The 18,426-nt window shown below is 38.4% G+C and overlaps 1 protein-coding gene across 1 annotated transcript in view; it reads right to left on the bottom strand.

Annotated features, from left to right (window-relative positions):
• The window catches only part of LOC103807856 (protocadherin-11 X-linked-like), a 23,807-nt gene extending 5,698 nt beyond the window's left edge, over positions 1–18,109 (bottom strand). Inside the window, exon 1 of the mRNA XM_009080605.1 lies at positions 17,570–18,109. Coding sequence (XP_009078853.1) covers positions 17,570–18,109 — 540 coding nt within the window. The remainder of the gene's footprint in view (positions 1–17,569) is intronic.
• Positions 18,110–18,426: the final 317 nt, after the last annotated feature.

The raw sequence follows: 18,426 nt of genomic DNA, 5'->3' as shown, positions 1-18,426 counted from the left end.
AAATGAACACGATCATAAGCCTCTGCCAAGGCCTCCACTCTGCAGAGTTTTGTAAAACTCAAAAGAAGAAAAAGTGTGTGTGTGTGTGTGACATTTAACTACTGTGGGATCAGTTTTGGTTTTGAAAGAAATAAAGCTATACTTCTGCAAGGAATGAAAACTTATCCTTTTTTTATTACTCTCTGAAAATAACAGTGGAACTGCCATATTAAACTGTAAAAGCACATGACGTATGTCAGTGCAAGATGCCACTTCAGTGCACATTGGAAGATAATAAATAATACTGCAATTTCAGAGTAATAAATGGCAGACAGTTGCTGAGAAGACATACAGAGTGACACTAAGTACTAAAAATATTTCCAGAGACACTGAATTCTAAAACTCATTAAATAAAAGTCTTTTCACCACACTGATCAAGGAATGCAGGGGATAAACCAAAAATGCATTTTCTGGTGCTGGATTTATCAGGAAGACAACTTGTCTTTTTCCTCCTCCAGTGTTACTGACTCCTATTAATCTGAACCAGTAGGACAAATGCAAGATAAAAAGGAAGAAACATTTCCATACTGTAAGGCAGTAACTCCAGTCTGAAATTCAATTTGGAAAAGAAATCTCATGCTACCTGTGTGCATTGAAAGTTCTAGTAAACAAACTGTCATTACTTTCTAGTTAACGAGTTATATTCCAAGACAAAGCTTCCTTGTGAGTTGCTTAGGATCAAAAACCTTAAAAGTGCATTTGATACATAGTTCTATATCTATTTCTAAATACAAACAAAAATAAAATGCCAATTTTACTCTAATTGAATACACTTGTGCTATTTCTCAGGCTTAAAATCAGCAATTAAATCGATAGAACCGATTTGCGTGACGAAAAATAAATTTCATACCAGAATGACAGGTTTACAGGGAAACACCAAACACTCAGCATTCTACTCCACCTTTTCTGCTCTGCTTTTGTTCACTCTTTATATTCCCTAGCAGCAGTTCAGTTATGAACACTAAAAATCGTGGCTAATGGGAAGGGAATTTTCCTCCAACAAGAATGAAAAGTGAAATAAAACCCATAAGAGCATAGAAAACAATAAGGTATCTATAATATCCATCCCCTGTTGCAAAGATCTGGATTAGCCTCATCAGGTAAAGTGTATCCTCCAATAAACTGTAAGGCAAGACAAGCTCTCCCACAATTCATGGGAAGAACACAGAGTGGTTAATCTTAGCAGGAAAGAGAGTGACGGGCTCTATCTCCTCAGGAAGGCTAATGCCAGAAAAAATAAAACATCCAAAGAGTTATTAGTAGTAAGACACCTCACACAAACTGTGCTAGTCCACATAAAGCAAATTAAGCAAAGATAGTTGCAGACATTTCTGCCCAGTAACGACTCAGAATCCAAGTGAAAGGAAAAGGTAAGTTTTCCCAGGGCTGGATCCACACAAAGTACTTTCCTGAGGTTAATTCAATCACTGTCCTAAAACAGCTGTTTCCAGATAACAGTAACATATTGTTTGTGATGCACTGAAACTTTCTAACATGCACACACAGAAATTGGACCTGTGGCCTCTTCCTCAGTGAAAAATATCCACAGCTTTTAGGCAGCTAAGATGATTTCAGGCACAAAGGTGTCAGTGTAGCAAACAAGAACTGAAAACTTCCCCCAGACTCCTCACAACCACTATGATAATAACCTCTGGTTACAGAAGCATCACAATGCCCAGAGAATTAATCTTGAGACACTTGCTAGCAAAGACAGCATCTCTCAGCCACATGCAGGTTACAACTAGGAAAGTGGTTGGAAGAAAGCAGCCTCTGGGGATGCTAACATGCTCTGAATAATTCAACGTGAAGTTTAGCCTTCAGATTCTACAAAAATGATGTAAACACCAGAATCCACCAAACCCAAACCATTAAAACAAAACAACCTGAAATCCTGCAAAAAACATCTTAACTTATGTCTACCAAGTGGGAAAATGACCATCAGCGTGGAAAATAAAGTACACCTCAAACAATTAAACACTCCTTAAATAATTTTCAACTTACACACAAAGACTTAGGCTATGACTTGATTTGTACACTTAATTAATTGCTATTTCTGTATTTTAAAGGGTGTAGTGTATTGCTAGGATTCTTGCATACTAAGGCATTAAGCTATGAACAAGAAAACAATTTATTATCTTTATGAAGCAGTGAGCTAAATGAACAGTTGGTTTTGAATTCAAAATTTTTGTTAGTCATGTCACTATTTTTAAAACATGCTGTGCTGATTTGGGCTGAAGTAGACTTAACTTTCTTCACAGTGGCTAGTATAGAGCTATGTTGATTTGTGCAGAGCACAGGGTTGATAATGTAGAGATGGTTTTGTTGCTGCTGAGCAGAGCTCACACAGAGCCAAGGCCTTTGCTGTTTTCCATACGGTCACATTGGCAAGGAAGTTTGGAGTTGCATAAGCAGGAGGGCTGGTGGTGAGCGGGCGGCAGGCATGACCCAAACTGGCCACAGGGATATTCCATACCATAGGACATCATGCCTAGTATATAAAAAGTGGGAGGAAGAAGGAGGAAGAAGGGACATCTGGAGTGATGGCGTTTGTCTTCCCAAGGAACTGTTGAGTGTGATAGTCCCTGCTCTCCTGGGGATGCTGAACACCTCCTGCCTGTGGGGAACAGTGAATTAATTCTTTGTTTTGCTTTGCTTTTGTGTGCAGCTTTCTCTACTAAACTGTCTTTATCTCAACCATGAGTTTTTCTAGCTTTTACCCTTCCAATTCACTCCACCATCCTGTTGGTGGGGGCATGAGCAAGTGGCTGTGTGGTGTTTGGTGGCTGCCTGGGGTTAAACCACGACAGTCCTGCTCAGCACAAATCCTAAACAAACCCCCATATTAGCCACTGTGAAGAAAGTTAACTCTACTTCAGCCCAAAGCAGCACACATGCCTAGGATGTTCTACCAAATACTGCATCTGTCATTAGACATTCACAGCTACTGAAAGAAGACAAAACAAGTACTCTCCAAAAAAGGACTGAGCTAATTTGTTCACAGAAATCTGCAGGACTGCTCACTACAAAGATGTTTTCAGTTGTTAGGTGCATTCACAATAGAAAGCACTATCTACAAATCCTAAGGTGACACTATAAAACTGAATTTGTTATGCATTCTACTTACAGAGTCAAAACTCTACTTCCACACTCAATTAACTTTGCTGGGAACATAAGTAGAGGCCTACTGCGGCTCTACGTGGAAGCACCTATTGTGAAATGTAAAATTAAATGAAATGTGTTTTGAAATTCAGCATTAAAGCGTTGAACAAAACAGCAAACCTAAACTAAATTAGTGAAAGTGAGTATGACAGCTGAAGCCACAGAGCTTCCAAGAGGGCTAAGCATTATTAAAGTTTTTCCTTATTATGCTCTTAGGCACAATCTGATTAGTTCCAACAGCTGCCCAGCAGGAAAAGGCAACCCATCATTCCACAGTAATACGTGGGATAACATATCTCTTCAGCTTTTCAGTGACTGCAAAGCCAGGTAGCACACAGCACTATGGCATGAGCTTTTGTCTTCAGATTTATAGTGATACTGACTATTTCAAATGCAAACCATGCCAGAAATTCCTGATCAGCACAATTTAAACTACTACTTAGAACCATTTCTGATGGATAAACTTGTTCCACCCACAGATATACAAAGGAAAAAAATGGAAGGGAAAAAAAATCTACAGTGCATAACTGTTAAATTAATCAGGTCTTTGTTAGAGGTAAGAAAAAGGAAGTTTCTGTGTTACCTTGCTCATGAATCTCAGTAGCCTGAAGCATATGCTCTGCTGTGATAAATATGTACCTGGAACTTCAAAACGATATTCAAAATAGATTCTGAAAGACTTCACTCTTTTGCAAGAGCTCTTCCAGTATTACCTGAACATTACCACAGTGATGAGGAGACTGGTGGGTTTACCATTTCTTCCAGTCTCCTTGGATGTTCAGATACGATTTCTACACACCCACACCACTGACTGGGAGAGGTTTCAAGCCTGGCAGTGATATTTTCAGATAGCTGGAACACTGAATTATATGGTCCTACACCAAATAATTTTAAAGTTATTATCAAAGCGAATCATTAATCTGGAAGCATTTAAACTACCCAGATTTTAATTCCACACAGGTAAATTCACTTCTAAAAATCCTTGATTGTTCTTCCAGTTCCTTAACTCAGGAAAACTTATTTTCATTCTGCAAAGCCATTCTCAGGTCAAGTCAGTATCACTCCCATCACATAGCTGTAAGGAAACTGAGGCAGGGAAAGCAGGAGCTTCACAACTAATCTCTGGATCAGTAACAAAACCACAATGAGCCAAATCTCATGGTTCAGTGACCCTCAAAGATCACAACATCACAGCACACAGTATGTGTTACAGAAAACCACACAAAAGCACAAATCACACTGGTTTAGACACCATTGCAAAATGAGACCAGAATTTCACATCAATTTTTTCCCTTTCAGAAACTGATAGACAGTTTGAAAGAAGATAGAATCACAGAATAACCAGAGTTGGAAGTGACCCACAAAGATCATCGAGTCCAACTCCAGGCCCTGCACAAAACAGCCTCAACACTCCACCCTGTGCCTGAGAGCATTGGCCAAACACTCCCTGAGCTCTGTCAGGGTCGGGGCCATGAGCACTGCCCTGAGGAGCTGTTCCAGTGCCCAAACACCTCTGGGGGAATAAACTTCCTAATAGACAACCTAAACCTCCCCTGACACAACTTCAGGCCATTCCCTCAGGTCCTGTCACTGGTCACCAGAGAGAAGAGATCAGTGCTGCCCTTCACTTCCCCTCATGAGGAAGCTGCAGAGTATGAAATCAGAGACAAGGAAAGACTGAAAAGACCAAAGTCCAGCTAAGATGATATGTGAAGGTGTACAGCAAAGGTCATAAACTCTTAACACAATGCACTTCAAAACCCAAATAATAAAGAAGAACTTAAACCATCACAAGCAGATATTAAAACATATATCAAAAGACACACTAACAATTTTTTTCTCCTTAACTTTGTCAAAACTCCAGTCAGGCATTTTACTTCATGGCCAAGAACTCTGGGTGATGTTGGCAGTCGAAGGCTTAAATGATTTGAATGACAATTTTTTATGAGTGAGAGACAACCACTGGACTACTTCAGAATTTTTTTTAAAAAAAACCACATTAAATTAAAGTAAAATCTTCCAGAGAAGTAGCAATCTGGAAACTTCAAGGAACTCATTCATGTTCTGTTATTGTACAAGCATATAAAGCACCTTGGATATTCATCTTGGATGAATATTTAATTTAAAACAATAAAAGGTGTGCAATGCTGATGGAAGGCAGGAAATTTCTATCAAACTTTTATGGTCTGTTTGTAAGACTGACTTTCAAATTATGGGAATCACAATATTTGTTGGCTTTCCAAACAATGATCAATTCACAAAAAATCCTAATATATAAGTGCCAGAATACTATTTTTTGCTATTAGATGGAAAAAGGATGAGGAACAAAAAAGAAGTTACTCCTTTGTTTATACCCTTAAATCTGCAGCAACAAATAGTTTTGAAAAATCCCTAATGGAAATGAGGATGAAAATTATATGGCTGGGGTTAAAATGAAGAGGAAAATGTATTCTCCAAGTGAAAAAGCCATATAATATCCCATTCTGAAAAGCATGGAGGATTATCCTGACTCAAAAGGAAAAGAAGAGGGAAAAAAACCCACCATAAAATGTCAATTTGCTTGAAAAAGCAAAGAGAAAAAAACTACAATTACTCTACTTTGGAACATCAGCAATAAGCAAAGCAAGAATACACATCACATTAATAGAGGCAGCAATTACAGCACAATGAGGGAAAAATGTATTTCAATACTGACAGCTGATGACTCAGAATTCATTGCTTTTACCAGTGTTTCTTTTTGTTTCTTCAGAATTGTCTGAAATGCTCTTTGCTACATGTCCCAGCTTCAAAAGCTCCACGGGACTTAAGTGTTCAGACCAATTATGTTTCTGGGTTAGAGAATATAAATTACTTTGTAATAAACCTTTCTTTCAGGAATAAAAATAACCATACTAATGCAGTCAAGTGCCACGAGCCAGATCTTACACTCGATTTAAATATATTCTTTGATAGCTAAAAGAATATAATTTTGGACTTACCTTTTTCTCTTTGCTGTACTTCCTCTTGAAAGGAAGGAAGATATTACATACAGTGTATTTGGGGGGAAACTAGCTAGGAATCTTTATCACTAAAATCCAACCTTGGAAAGCCAAAAGCAAAATTAAAATCAAGAGCATGTTATCTCAAAAGCTACTTTAATCTTTTAATTGTGTATTCTATGACAACCAAAACCAGGATAAACTGAAAGTATTTTTCCTGTTTTCAAAATATGTGTTAGAAATTGGAAATCTTCATCCAAAGAAGAAAAAGTCTTAGGAAAGTGAGTTGGACAAAGAAAAATCTGGAAGTTTTGTGATTAACATTCTGTCCTACCTGCACACATTCACCTCTATTTCTTCTTTTCTTTACTCATCATTTTGAAATCAGCAGAGTTTTTCAATAATGAGTACAAGTGAGAAAGACAACTATGCCTTAATAATTTGGGATTTTTAATTACTGGAATAATTTTAGGATCTGCATACAATCTGCTGGAAACCAATTCAAGGTCTCCCATGACAGTCACCCAATGTATTGCTGCATCTATTGCAATAAGTAAAAGGAGAAAAAATAATCATTAGAATATTATTCCGAAACTAGAATTATGATGGATGCAAAGAACTTTTACATTCCAGGCAACAAGATAGAGCATGACTTGTCAATTTTCTCTTAGAATTTGGGATTTGGTAAGAAAGAATAATGGTCTTTAAATGTAATATGTTTCATGCTTGGCTGGTGACAGCTATTGGTGTCTTCAGCAATAACATTCTTATTTAAAAGATACGAGTTTAGTGACATACATTTGAGCTAAGAAAATTACCAAAGAAATTAAAAATCCTGTTGGCTACATTGGTGATGATCAATATATATCAAGCAGATACACTTAAAAAATTTATAAATAAATAGTACGAAATTCAAGACATTTTAAAGCCAAATAAGGGCCAAAGAGAAACCTCTTTATTCACAGAAAGTAACACTGGATATGTAAAAACCATGTCCCAGCACAATGGTGGTAAACACTTAGGGTATTTTGAAAAGGCTCCTATTTCTTCCTTTTGTGGCTTAGAAAAATGATACCTTTAAAATATGGTAGATTTTGAGAGAGTAGTAAAGATTACGGTTGCAGCATCATTTGTACTAAGTGCACTGCTGGCAACCTGTCAGAATCAAAGATGTTGTATATCTAAGTTTTCAGCATCCTGTTGCTTATGAGAAACCTTCAAAGCCCTTCAGGAAGTTCAGTTACTGAGTGATCTTACTTTAAAACCTGTAACACAAATGACATAAGGAAGACACTGTTTCTGCTGTAGATGTTTACACCTGCAGCCAATTCAGATGTAGCAAACACTAAAAATTTTTGTAATGTGTAAAGATTTAAAAGTATTCATAAAAAAAAAATCCCAAGTTAAGTCAAGTTTGGAAAAAAACCAGTTGAACATGAAATATGACTTAACTTGTTTTGAACATGCCATTTCACATGTTCCTAGAAATTTGCCTCAGAGGTGCATTAGCTGTCCTTGTACAATAAACCCCAAAATTCACCATTCATGAGGCAGCTGCAGGGTAACTGCTTAGGAATACAACACACTTTTTGTAACTTCATTTGCATTGCACATTGCAGTTCAATATCATGTATATATGCAACCCAAAGTATCATTCCATTGAGCCACATGGGGGGTTTGTTGGTGCTTTTGTTGTGGTTGACTGTTGGGAGTATTATAGATAGTGTAATTCCTTAGCAATGAAACAAACCTTTGCTCAATGTATTTTGGGAAAATGTTCATTTCTCTGTGCAGCCTTTAGAGTTGGGTTCAAGAGGAATACGTAAACAAATCCTTAGTGTTTTGGCTCAGAAAGCATCAGCACATCTGTGTTAAGTGACACACTGATCTGTCCGGACATCAGCAAAAGATAACGTTCATCTGAGATAGATGAAGAGAAGTTCTCCATTTGACAGCTCTGTGCCTTCCAGCTGGAGTCTATCATCCTCTCCTCACAGACACATGCTAAGTTCTCTATTATTGTTTCATGACAGCTAGTGTGAAAATCAGAGCCTCAAATGCAAAAAGATACACCAACTTGTCCCTCACCCTAACTCACTGAACTTGCTGTGCCTGCAAGCACAGCTTTCTCCTGCAGTCTTCCTTCAATTCCCAAAGGGATGTCAGGATAACCGAACTTGACAGTTTTACAGTAATAATGCCATAAACCACCCTAAAGGAGCCTTGTATCAACCAACAAGAGGCAATTACCTTGACTCTTGACTCACTACCACCAGTCAGAAGTAGAGTTTTATTTCCTCAGAGACACTAACTCACAGCTGTGAGAATGCAAATCAAAGATTTTTCCCCTTTAAAGCTCAACCCCAGTGACTTTTTCAAACCAATGTTCAGAGATGACCACTTGTCTGTCCACATCTCTCGACACAAATTCCTACTGAGTAATAATTCTATTCTACTACAAAATCTTCTCATAAGAATCATATCCTTTGATGTTTAGGATAGTAAGGAAACTGGGTAAATGTGGGGGACAGGATGTGTAATAAGGTGCATCATAAAAGAAGGAAAAAAGCCTTATGATGCAATGATAATGCAAAAAGGTTTTGAGGTAAGGAAGCTAAGCAAAGGGAATTTATTTTTTTTAACTCCTTATGTTCCTAAAGCTAATTTGAAAACACTGAGATGCAAATATATTTCACCAGATGTCAAAGGGCAATGACAATGTAAAGGACAAGGATTCTACCTACAAGTATTTATCATTTCCTTGTCACTCCACCTTCCAAGTCCTCCCATAATTACTAACAGAAAACAAGATAAAAATAAAAGTTTTGTCCCTTGAATATATTTTGAGGGGAGCTTTTCAAGATTTTCAGATGTCACTTAGCACCTATAAGTGTCAAGTTTCCGTATCTCATTTTATAGTTTATTTCAGCTCATGTAATATCATCCACAACCCCAAAACTGCCTGACCTAGACAAGAGAAATGGTGGTAGGGAGCCAATTACTTTTCACCTAAAATGAAAGCTGGGTAAATTTCTTTTCCATTCTATTTGAACTATTCCTCATTATTTCAGGAATCTTTAATATCAGAAGGGAACCAGTAACAAGAAAATTCTGCACATCTTTAATATCAGGATTTATTTAACATTAAGAATTTTTACAGTCTGCAATACTAACAGATTTTTTCCTGTCTTTTCTCAAGAACAACTTAAGGGGTTACTTGAACATGTCCTGTCCTAAGTAATTTAAGGTGTCCTTTAAAGTATTTATCAAATGCTTCAGTGGACATCTAAATCTACATTGAATGGGTTCACCACAGGTTTGTTCAGTGCAAGGTACTGGGTAAAAAGTTGTGCAAGGTAAATTAGGTTGGCATACAGGTAAAAATGAGACAGAAATGCAGAGGGAAGGTGTTGTAGAAAAAAATATGCTCAGAAACAAAGCCAGTTGCACCTATCAGACAAAAGTTGGAGTCAAAAAAAACCTCATTAACTTCCGAAAATGTATTTGTTTCTCAAGAACAGATTTCTAGAGTAAAGAAGACTTAGGAGGTTAAATCTGAAATTGTTGTATCAAAGTTCTTAGTTCACCTGAAACCAACTGATCTCAGCTTTCTGGAACAAAAAGTCGTTCCCCAGTCAGAGCTTTCCAGAGTCAACATCTGAAACTCTACACAGCAGTAGCAGGGACAACATTAACTAAATCACATAACTGGTGGGAAGTGTTATGTATTTTGAAATAGTTTTACATTCTGTGAGGCTCAGTTTTTCTAAGAATTGAGACTTCTTACTAATGCCTGAACTTCCCTATAGCTGAAGACTAACTTTCAAAAATAGCCTTGCTGTGCAGCACATTACTATTTCATGAGCAGGAAAAAAATCCAAACAATTAAAAAGTCCTAAATTACTTGGCAGGGAGGTGCATCAAGATTTAACAGAAATCTGCAATGGCACTCCAGCTTCTACAAATGTATATTAAAGGAAATAAGATGTTCCAAAGAGCATCTTTTTGTGAAATTGGCCATCTCAGCAAGTAGTATTTGCGAGTCTGTAAGGGACTGCTGAAATTCTTGTCACTTCAGCTAGTAATTAACCACATCTGGTGGAAAACAAGCAGAGGGAACCAGCCATGTGACAACACTGAAGCTGTGTTACCATTAACTAAACACTGATCCTCCAGCAGCAACAGAGGAAGGGATAGATGTGTTGGTTCTGACCTTATTCCCCACTGCCACTGCAGACTTAGGCAAAAAGTCCTCAGCATCATTCAAAAGACAGCCTGTCTGTCCCAGAAAACCTCTCTTCTAAAGGGCACCTAAAAATTACCTTAGAAAGACAACACGTCCAACTCTCCCTGTTTATTAAATTACAGGCACTAGAGAGTGACCTTAGAGTTTGACTGGAGTACAACTCCAGAGCAAAAAAAATTCCTAAACCTATTTTTGAGCTCCCTAAATCTATTATCTTACCCATCTATGCTGGCACACAAAATGGGAAAGAAGACACAGTACTGTTCCACAACTGTATGAAGTAAAATCCATAGAATTAACCTGTTCTGCAAAGTTATACTGCATGAGATCACGGAGTCACAGAGTGTTTCAGGGTTGGAAGTGACCTCTGGAGATCACCTGGTCCAACCCCTCTGCTAAGCAGGTTCTCCAAGAGCAGATTGCACAGGATCATATCCAGGTGGGGTTGGAATATGTCCAGAGAATGACTGTGAAGTAAGAAAAACAAGCCATCCCCTCTCCAAAAAGAAACTCAACATCTTAGTCTAAGCTACATGACAGTGGGAGGGGGGGAAATAAATAATAATTTTTTAAAGAACAAGCCTCACATGCTTCTTTTAACACAACTTACTTTCACCTTGTATATGAGCACTGTCAGATCTAGGATTATTTCTCAGTTTTAGGTTCAAACACCTAAGTACTATTGTGACCTGTAACATTAATATGAGAGTAATTTTATTTTGGTGTCAATTAATCTCAAAACACCACTGAGCAACTAACCTTTCTCCAATGACAAGAAAGATATATTGAAAAGTTATTGTTCTATGAGGAAGTTAAGAAATTTCCTGTCTGAATCATGTATTTTCCTGAGTGTACGACTGTAAAGTGAAAATTCTTGTGTTCTTGAATAGCCATTTTATAAAATTGACCCATATTTCCCTTTCACATTTACTAGAAAGGACTGCTAATAAAAAAGAAATCAGAAAGCACAAGACTCTACTATTATTAGTGGGTACCATAAATTGACAAAGGATTTTTGATAGCAGGATAAAAATTAAGTTGGAATTTCCTTAATCATATTAGTGTCTATCTGCAAAATTCAGTAAGACCTGACAATATTAATAAATATCTGTTTACATGCAGAAAAAAAGCTCTATCTTGGCAGTTTTGTCACAGAATGCAGATGTTGGTAACAACCACCCCAGGCTTGCTGTGACCTACTTAAAGGGCCAATATACCACTTCACTGTCCTCTCATCTGCTGATGCCTACACACAAGAATCATCCACATTAATTTAATCCACATTAATTCCAGTATGATTAGCTGAGGGATGCTCCCTCATTTCAATGTGGTTTGAGAGTAAAAGTGAGAGTTGCTGCTTTAGCTTCCAGTGAAAGGAATCAAAGCACAGGAAAGGAGAGAAATGAGAGGTCCAAGCAGCTGATGTTTGGGATGGTAAAGCTGATGTAGTGAACACCTGAGTTAAAAAAATCTGTGTCACTGTGCATGGAGTTTGCAGAGACCTTAACCATTCTGTCTTCCTTTTCCTCTATGTATTGAACTACACAGATAGTCCTGGTGCAACACTAAACACAAACAGACCATAAAAAAGCTGCTTTCCCTTCTCCCCTGTTATGGCTTTGGACTTTCAAATTTGTATCACTGCGTATAATATGATTATCAACAAAGAATTCATCAATCTGACTTTCTGGTTCTCACTGAACTACAAATCTGGTCTCATTCTACCATTTTAACCACCTCCCTAGATTACTTTTTACATAAAACACATCTCCTTCCATTCTTGATCTTGACAGTGATAACAGTTGATCCAGAACTACTGCGGAGCTCAGAAAAAACTCAGTTGCAAGAGCAAGTTTGAAATACGGTGATTTGTGATCTCCACCTTCCATGGGTCATGGAATTGATAAACTGTATCAGAAAGAAGGGGAAATCTTCTACTGAAAGTCATTGCGAAGAAGATCTACAACAGCAAGATGTAACTCTCTCATCAGAGGCAAAACTGACGTGTTGTGAGACTGAGTAAGAAGCTATTTTGTCAGATTACAGAGGTATGAACTGACAGCTACAAAGAGATTATTATATTATTCTAGAAGGAATGCACTAGCTGCTTCTGATAGGTAAATACAGCAAAATTACTGTAATAGATAAGAGTAATAGAACTCTAACAGGAACACCAATCTGATTCCCCCCCAAAATGTAACATATTAAAGCAATAATCTAATAGCACATAGGATTAGCCCCCAGAAGGAAATGACCTGTTCTTGTTGCTCCTATGCAACTTCTAGTGTATATGGTATAGTAGGTTTACAAGAAATGCTTAGTAATCAACAAAAAATATTCTTTAAAATATGCACTTCTATGAATCCTTTTGGAAGGAAGCAGGTGACTCTCCATTACAGCACTCCAAGCTGGAATTCTGTTCTAAACCTGTTCTGAGCCAGCTCCTCTTTAACATCTTAGAGAACAAAGAAATGCTTCAGATTAAAATTTTCATAGTCAAAGCAGAGGCCTTTGACACCTGCAAATTCTAAGTGTATTAATCAGGTTATACTAAATATTAGCTTGCCCTGAACTCAAATATAAGTGTACTGACATTGTGTAATCAACAACAGCATGGAGGAATTTTTAACACTGTGTGGCATTGCCAGACACAAAGTACATTTGACATCAGGCTGTGAACAATGGAATGCCCTAAAGAGGTGAACAAAGCCCTGTAGGCTTAGCTGCCTACTGGGTCAGACCAGAATATTAGTATTTGCAGATTCATCCTGAATCAGAAATCACTGTATATTAACATTTCAATTTAGAATTTGCTCCTGCATCCTACGGTTTTAACACACTCCTTGTGTTTATGCATTCTCCTATCATTTCCCATTTATACTTTAAACAGTTATCTCAACTGAGACAAAAATAATTGGTTTTCCACCTGGCCATTTCTTTCTCTGAACTACTTCACTATCTCTCTTAGCTACTTCTTCTTCTACCAACTCCTGTCATCAGTGTTATGACATCTTCCTGCCCAATCCAGCTATTTCTCATTCTAAATGCATTTTCTTTTATTGTTGACTAATATCAAAGTTCTCCCTCCCCTTGTTCACAGCAAACACCATGAAAACACAGTGTCATCCTCTCTATGTTTAGCTTTGGGCATCTCAGCAGAGAAACACCATCTTTTAGAATGCTCTGCACAACAACTTCTTTGGATAACAGCAAGATGCCTTGAAAGAATGCTTTTTTCTTTGCTATTAACAGTAAAACCATTGTCTTTTAGAGCTCATGCCTTTAAGACAGTTGAATCACACACACCTGGAAAGTTTTGAAGCTGCAGTGCCATGAATAAGGTCCATATAAAGAAGTTACTTTCTGTGGAGCTGCATTTTGGTGAACTGCAGGCAGGATAAAATTACTTAAGTGCTAATTTGAATGGTAATCAAAGCACCCTCTGGTTTTCAGTAAGTCAAATCCTGTATTACAACCTTCCATGTAACACTGACCCCAAATCCAAGAATATACCTTTCACAAAATTTTGTTTTCCACTGTTTGAAAAGGATGTTTAGAAAGAGGCAGGATATTAGAAGAACATGAAAGTCTGTCATATAGGTGAAAGTCTTTGTCATTTGCTATCTACTTTGCAACGAGGAACTGAATACAACAATTCTAAGTAACCTTTTTCCCACACTTTGTAGGGGGAGTAAAATAAGGGTGACATGGTGAGGAAATATTGTAACACATGACTGTTACCTTCCCAAGGAGCTACAGAGTTGCTGAAAATGTGATAAAAACCTATGAACAATTCAGATGAGTTTGTACTGAGAAGTTTATTCTTTTTTAACAATTGTTATGGTGGAAAAAATATCTCTATTTTCTGGCAAAACAGGCCTGGATTCACACAGGTAATAAGCAACTTTTAGCTAAGTTTCTTTCAAAAACTTAACTAGAACTGAAAAACTTTCTATTGCACAACTTGTCAATTTTCTATTACTTTCTCTCCAAAATACAGCACAACACATTTCACTCTGCTGCTGCACACACACTAAAGCATCAGCCTTTCTGCTTCTATGAAGTGAATTGCAAATCTTATCATCTCCCACACCTCTGCCACGGTCCAGGCAAAGCTGGACCATGCTTCCCAAAATTCCCCACAACACTGTCGTGTCAGCCCTGCTAGACTCATCCTGTTCAGAAGGCACAACAGTTCCCTGGGATGCAGTTTCCCCATGTCTCTGTATGCTGGATATAAAAGGAAGGAAAAGGTCAACACATATCAGAAGCCAGAAGACATCAGTATCTTCAGAGATGCACACACCAAAAACCAGAGCAGGGTAAGGCACATAAAGAGCATTTAGGGAGGAAAGGCAACATCATCCTGGTGCTGCTGTCACACCCACCCTCAGCATTTCAGTGCTACCCAGGAACGAATGCTCAGGCACCACCACTATCACAGAAGGACAGAATGGTTTGGGTTGGAAAGAACCGTAAAGATCACCTAGTTCCAACCCCTTGGATGGGCAGGGACACTTTCCACTAGCCCAGATTGCTCCAAGCCCCATCCAACTTGGCCTTGAACACTTCCAGGGATGGAGCAGCCACAGCTTCTCTGGGCAGCCTGTGCCAGTGCATCAGCACCTCACAAGGAACAATTTCTTCTTAATATCTAAATCTACCCTCATTCAGTGTAACAACATTCCCCTTGTCCTGTCACTCCAGGCCCTTGTCAAAAGTCCCCCTCCAGCTCTCTTGTAGCCCCTTCAACCTTCAGGTACTTGAAGGCCACGATATGGTCACCCTGGAGCCTTCTGGACAATTCCAATTAGCTCAGCCTTTCCTCATAGGAGAGGTGTTTCATCCCTCTAATCATCTTTGTGGCACTCCTCTGGAATATATTCTTTATTTCCTGTCTACTCACCCAAAACCTTCATTTCTACTACCTTTTTATCCCCCTTATGATCACATTTGATATGAACGTTGTAAAAACTACCAAGAGAATAACATCTGGACATACTTTTCCAAACAGTGAGTGTGCAGCTGTCATAAATGGCTCCTTGGTTTTACAGATACTTCTCAAGGTATGTGGAATCACTGAGTTATTAAAAGGCAGTAACTCAAAAAGCACCTGACCAACAGGCATGCAAGAGAAAAATGCAGTTAATTCCTTTAGAAGATCTGACTACAGGGCTGTGATTTCACAAATTATTTTATTTGCAGTACATCTAGCATAAGATTTTGGAACTTCCATACCAATGTGTGTTCATCCTCACCACCTTTCTTTCCATCATGTGGCAAAAGCAGATTTTCAGATGTAACTGGTTTTCTTTTCTTTTTTTCTCCTAATTAAAAATAAACCAGTTTGGTATTTGAAAGTTATTTGCATACCTCTTGGTAAAACATCTCTCTGTCAGACCACCTCACCTCTCATTACATCTCCAGACAAGGCATTATGCCCTGCACAACCTCTGGTAGAGCTGTAGCTTGTACTGCAGATGAGCTCACACATGTGTGACACAAATGTGGTACCACTCTGCTGATCTGTTACATTCTCCTTCTGAGCACACAGTCCAAAAATAAACTCACAAAACAAGTCTGCTATTCTGGGGATCTGAACTGTTGCTCACTCAGTCCCAGGGACTCCTGATTTTGCCATTTTCTATAGTTTTCCTTTTCCTGGAGTAACAGCACTTTTCTCTCAGATATATCAACCAACATTTCTCTGTTCAGGGTATGTATTATTTTGCCTGTAACTTTGGCTTTTTTATTATCTTATACTCCTACTGTTATTCATTCCCAAAATCTCATTTAAAATACCAAATAAAGATGACTGCATGCACTGGAAGCTTCTGCTTAGCTGTCTTAAAAAACCCAAACAAAACCCACACACCTGGATCTGCCTGCTCCCTGTATAACCTAGGAAAAGCTTTAAAGAGCTTACTACAAAGGCCTCAAACACTACAGTAAGTTCCTGAAAAGTCAGAAGTTCCTTAGCTACATTGAAAGCAGACAGACCTATGTGGGATTTTTCTATTTTTTTGCTAGCTAACCAGAAATGCCCAGTGGGATGAAGTTTTCTGAAAGAGATTCTTATGTCTTTGTCACTACTTAGTACTCGCACTGCCACACACTACTTCAGGTCACAAGCAATTTATAAGAGCTAAAAAAAGGCAGTGCTTTATTTTTATTTAATTGCTGGTAAGTACTAATGTCAGTGAATATTATATATCAAGTCAGTCAAGCAATAGATTCACCTATATAGTCTATATTCTTCTGGTCAGTAATGAGTGTCAAGTTGATTGCTGAGCAGCTAAACCACAAAACAGCTCCCCATTCCAAATCAAGGGAAGTGAAGGCATTTTCAGCTTCCCCCACACTTTTGAGCTAAGTTTTTTTCTTGTTTTAAATATTCTACTTCAGTAAACTCAACCACAATTTATCCTTTACTTAGCAATCACACACTCTTGTTTATACAAACACCACATGCTTGTATGTTATTCTTTTGTTCTCTAATTACAGTTCTCCTGTTATTTTCTAGAAAGAGTAAAAGAAGCAAGAATATGAAATATCTGCTCTTAAAAGGCCATTGGCACTGTTATCCTTACATTCATGCATGTCTTGGACTTTCTCCTGCCCAGACACTGCAAAGCTGCTTTGACAAATAGACTCTTTCATTCTGGAATAGCTCATCAATATACAGATGAGCATCACATCACTTCTGGGCAAAGTTTTACAAGTCTAAGAGTCGTGCAAGAGAGACATAAAACAAAGTGTCTCCATAAAAATGGGAAACATAAACCCAATGCAAAATACTATTGCACTTGGCTCTGTCACATCAGTGGCATAAGAACATATTTTTAAAGGTCTAAGACAACTGATAGTCAAAGTGTGCAAACACTTTGACCGCTGGTAGGGAGTTCATGAAGATAGGTATGCTTCATCATACTATTACACAGATCTACACACACAAACAGCTTTGCACAAGGTGATGGCACAATACACTAGAATGCACTCAGGGGTTTAGACTCCCATTTCAGGATGTACCCACACTGCAGCACTACTGTGGGACACAGCTACTGAATTCTAACGGGTAGGTGAGAACTGGCAACACTTGTGGGCAGACAGTAACAGACATTAACACAGGAGAAAGGAAGAAACCCACCTTGAGGAGCTCATAGTGCTGGATACCATTGACACCGATGTCCGGATCGATGGCAGATGGCACCGAGTAGCGCGAATTAATTGCTGTGTTTTCAGGGATAGAGATGTTAATAACCGTTGAGGGGAAAAGGGGAGCGTTGTCATTTATATCCTCTATTAGGAATCTGATCTTGACCAGCCTGAAAACTTCATCAGGCAAAACAGCAACCTCCACCTCGTAGAAGCAGCGATTCTCAGCGACGATGCCAGAGCAAAGCTTCTCTCGGTCTATGCGGTTTGCAGCTGTGAAGATCTCCCCAGTGTTCTCCTCCACCCTCACTAGTGGTACATCCCCAGTCTTGTACACCAGCTTGAACTGCAGAGGGGAGGAAAGGGGCACATCTGGGTCCAGGGTTAGGTTAAGATCCTTGAGCAAATTGCCAATGAGGACATTTTCAGGCAGTTCTTCCCGCACGGTATAATTCTTCTCCTGTGCGCCAGATTGGAATACAATACAGGCTAATAAGACTGCCAAGAGGTAGGTTCCAGACAGCAAGTCCATCTCCAGAATGACTAATGAGTATTCGTGTAGAACACCAGGAGTAGCTGGAAAAAAAGGAAAAGGAAGATTCAAATTCTTACAAAGTCACAGTATATTGTGTTCTTAAAGCGATGGAGACATGGCAAACAATTTGAACACTCTGCAAACCCTATTGGCAAAGTGGCATTTGACTTAATCCTTTGTAAAAATGCATAACATTTCTTGCACAGCTTTTTACTTAAAACTATTAACACAACACTGAGGTAACAATATTAAAACTGGATCAGATTGAATGAAGAAATAAGCACAGAAATCCCTATTTCCAGCATGAGATTTCT

Source organism: Acanthisitta chloris, unplaced genomic scaffold (assembly GCF_000695815.1).
Source record: "Acanthisitta chloris isolate BGI_N310 unplaced genomic scaffold, ASM69581v1 scaffold5388, whole genome shotgun sequence".
Taxonomy (NCBI): Eukaryota; Metazoa; Chordata; class Aves; order Passeriformes; family Acanthisittidae; genus Acanthisitta; species Acanthisitta chloris.
This window is presented reverse-complemented; position numbering and strand designations above follow the sequence as displayed.